We start from the raw sequence: 2,674 nt of genomic DNA on the forward strand, positions 1-2,674 counted from the left end.
TGCTAATGCTGCTAATGCTTCCCTATAAGACTAGGGCTTTACACTCAGCAAGTGAGCTAAATGATGAAAATGTGTGACATTTTTTAACATTTTATTTGACACGTTTTGTTCGTCCCATCAGGTGGAGTATTTATTGCGGAAGCTGTCGGAGGCCATGGGGATCGGATGGAGCGAGGAGAAGTTTTCAGATTACAAACTGCAGCAGAACAAAAAGCGCAGCCTGACTGTCTGGGGCCTGATCGAACTGGTGGGACTMATCTACTTCAGCAAGGGCGTGGACCACCAGACCCTGTCCATGGGCATCAGCGAGGTGTTTTCAGAGCTCATCCTGGATATCCTCAAGCAGGTTAGTTGGGATGTGGATCTGGCTTCTTTGTTCACCTGAGGTTGTSTAAATTGTGAACTTTTGTGTATTCTACCTCCGACCTTGTGTTTTAAAGGGTTACATGATGAAAAAAGGCCACAAGAGGAAGAACTGGACTGAGCGCTGGTTTGTCCTTCGACCCACCTCGCTGACGTACTACATCTGTGAAGACCTGACGGAGAAGAAGGGAGACATCATTCTGGACCAGCGCTGCTGTGTGGAGGTAACCACAGCAGCATTTTGGGTCAGGATGTTTTATTGTGGTCAGAGTTTTCATTTTTAGGTCACGTTTGGTTGTGCACACCAAACAGACAACTTCATTTCCTTCAGGATTCTACAGATCAGGAACTGTTTGATCCTTTTTTTTTAACTGATGTGATATAGAGGACATGTGTCAAACTCAAGGACTGTGGGCCAAATGTGGCCTGGCACAACATTTTATTTGGCCCACAAGAGCTTCACAAATGCGTTAACATTATGCTGCTTTAAAGACAGCATTGACCATAAAATAAARCTCCCATAATGCATGTCTATCATTTAATACGCAAAATTATGGCGTCTAACCACTAGGTGGAGCTGCGCAGGATACAAAAGTAGCTGGTAGCTGGTGAAATTCGTCATGTAAAATCCTAATTTCTCTGCATTTTCGCTGGCTACTTTTGCTGTGCCCCAGCTGTACTGGGAATTGGGAATTTCCCACTTGCATGTCATAAATTTAAACTGGAATGCCCCTCCGGTGGGAATTTCCTGACATAAAGTGGGAGAGTTCAGAATTCAAGATGGTGGCTATTCACTACAACTGAACAGTGAGTCAAACTCACTTACTTTAACTTTTAATAGGACTTCTGCATTATTTATTTCACGTTTAGTGAGTCGTACATGTAGTACTTTTCAGCGTTTATCAAAGGACGTGTTTAAAATGCTGTTTCTGTGCAAGAAAAACCACATAGAGCTACATTATTGTTAGTTAGTGATGATGTTTTGTGTTTAGTTGAACACGATGCATCAAAGTTAATCTGCCTCTTGCCATCTCTTCCAGTCTTTGGTGGATAAAGACGGGAAGAAGTGCCTGTTCGTCATCAAATGTGCCGATAAAACCTTTGAGATCAGCGCCTCGGATAAGAAGAAGAAGCAGGAATGGATTCAAGGTYGTAAAAGAGCTCCGGGCTCTGTAACATCCTGTCTCTGCTGAACCCCGGCTCACAGGTCCGTCTCTCTGTCTCGTGGCAGCCATACAAACCTGCATCCAGCTGCTGAGGCTGGGGATGGCGTCTCCTCACCGCGAGGCGAGGCTGAGGCGCCGGGAGCTCCGGCAGAGGCAGCAGGTGGAGGAGGAGGACCTGGCAGAGAGGATGAGGAGGCTTCAGGCAGCTAATGAGAACAAGCAGAGAGAGCTGGAGGACATGAGGCTGGTCCGTGCGCTGAACTCTTCTATTTCTCTAAGTCTCGGTCCTGGCTGACCTTTCAGAGAGAAACAGGAGTTCAGTTGAACTCAGCTGCYGGGTGGGGGTGTTGTCCATATCTGCTTTTTCTCACATAATGCGGTTTGTTTCTGCAAACGCAGAGTGAAAAGGGAAGCAAAACTGTTCATGCAAACACTGTTAGAAATCAGGCAGCAACAGCTGCATGAGATTATTGTTCACTTTTCACTTCCCCTTTTTTCATCTGACAACTGCTTTTTTTAACACATGCTATTACTAAGTATGTGGGGGTCTAATTTTATGCATTTGCACACTCAGACCTTTTTAATGCTAAATATGTTTTAGCAAGACAAACACAGAAGCACAGGCTAAGTGACTCAAATTCATGTGTTTTTTTTTAATTTAAATGTTTTTTTTGTTGTGGCGCTTCCATTCAGGCTGACCAGTAAGAGCCCACCCTGTTTTGTGCTCCACAGAAAATGGAAGAGGCTGCAGCCAAAGCAACGCTGGCGGAGCTCCGGAGGAAGAAGACTCAGTCGGACCTGCAGGATCGCTACAGGCTGGACTTGGCGAAAGAAAAAACGGTGACGTCTTTTTCTGCTCTGACACTGACCCGTTCAAAACATGTGCWCTTTTTGTGGAAGCAGAATCTAAATAGAAGTTAACCCCGCGATGACGCGACTCGTCTTATGAGCGACGAGTCGTGATCGTTCTCTTTTTGCTGACTTTTGTGGCATGAAAAAAAAAATCAACGTTTCATCAGGTGAAATTGCTTTATTCCACCAACACAAACTTAAAAAAACGCTAGAGAATTATCACTTTCTGCAAAAAATGCAGTGAATGCTTAATACTGAAATCTTTTTGTACAAAAATGCTGCAAAAAAAAAAA

General features: G+C 44.4%; 1 protein-coding gene across 1 annotated transcript in view; it reads left to right on the top strand.

Annotated features, from left to right (window-relative positions):
- Positions 1-2,674, top strand: part of swap70a (switching B cell complex subunit SWAP70a) — a 9,511-nt gene that overhangs the window by 1,518 nt on the left and 5,319 nt on the right. Inside the window, exons 3-7 of the mRNA XM_014026829.1 lie at positions 122-346; positions 441-587; positions 1,404-1,512; positions 1,595-1,776; positions 2,262-2,369. Coding sequence (XP_013882283.1) covers positions 122-346; positions 441-587; positions 1,404-1,512; positions 1,595-1,776; positions 2,262-2,369 — 771 coding nt within the window. The remainder of the gene's footprint in view (positions 1-121; positions 347-440; positions 588-1,403; positions 1,513-1,594; positions 1,777-2,261; positions 2,370-2,674) is intronic.

This window comes from Austrofundulus limnaeus, unplaced genomic scaffold (assembly GCF_001266775.1).
Source record: "Austrofundulus limnaeus strain Quisiro unplaced genomic scaffold, Austrofundulus_limnaeus-1.0 Scaffold5, whole genome shotgun sequence".
NCBI classification, from domain to species: domain Eukaryota; kingdom Metazoa; phylum Chordata; class Actinopteri; order Cyprinodontiformes; family Rivulidae; genus Austrofundulus; species Austrofundulus limnaeus.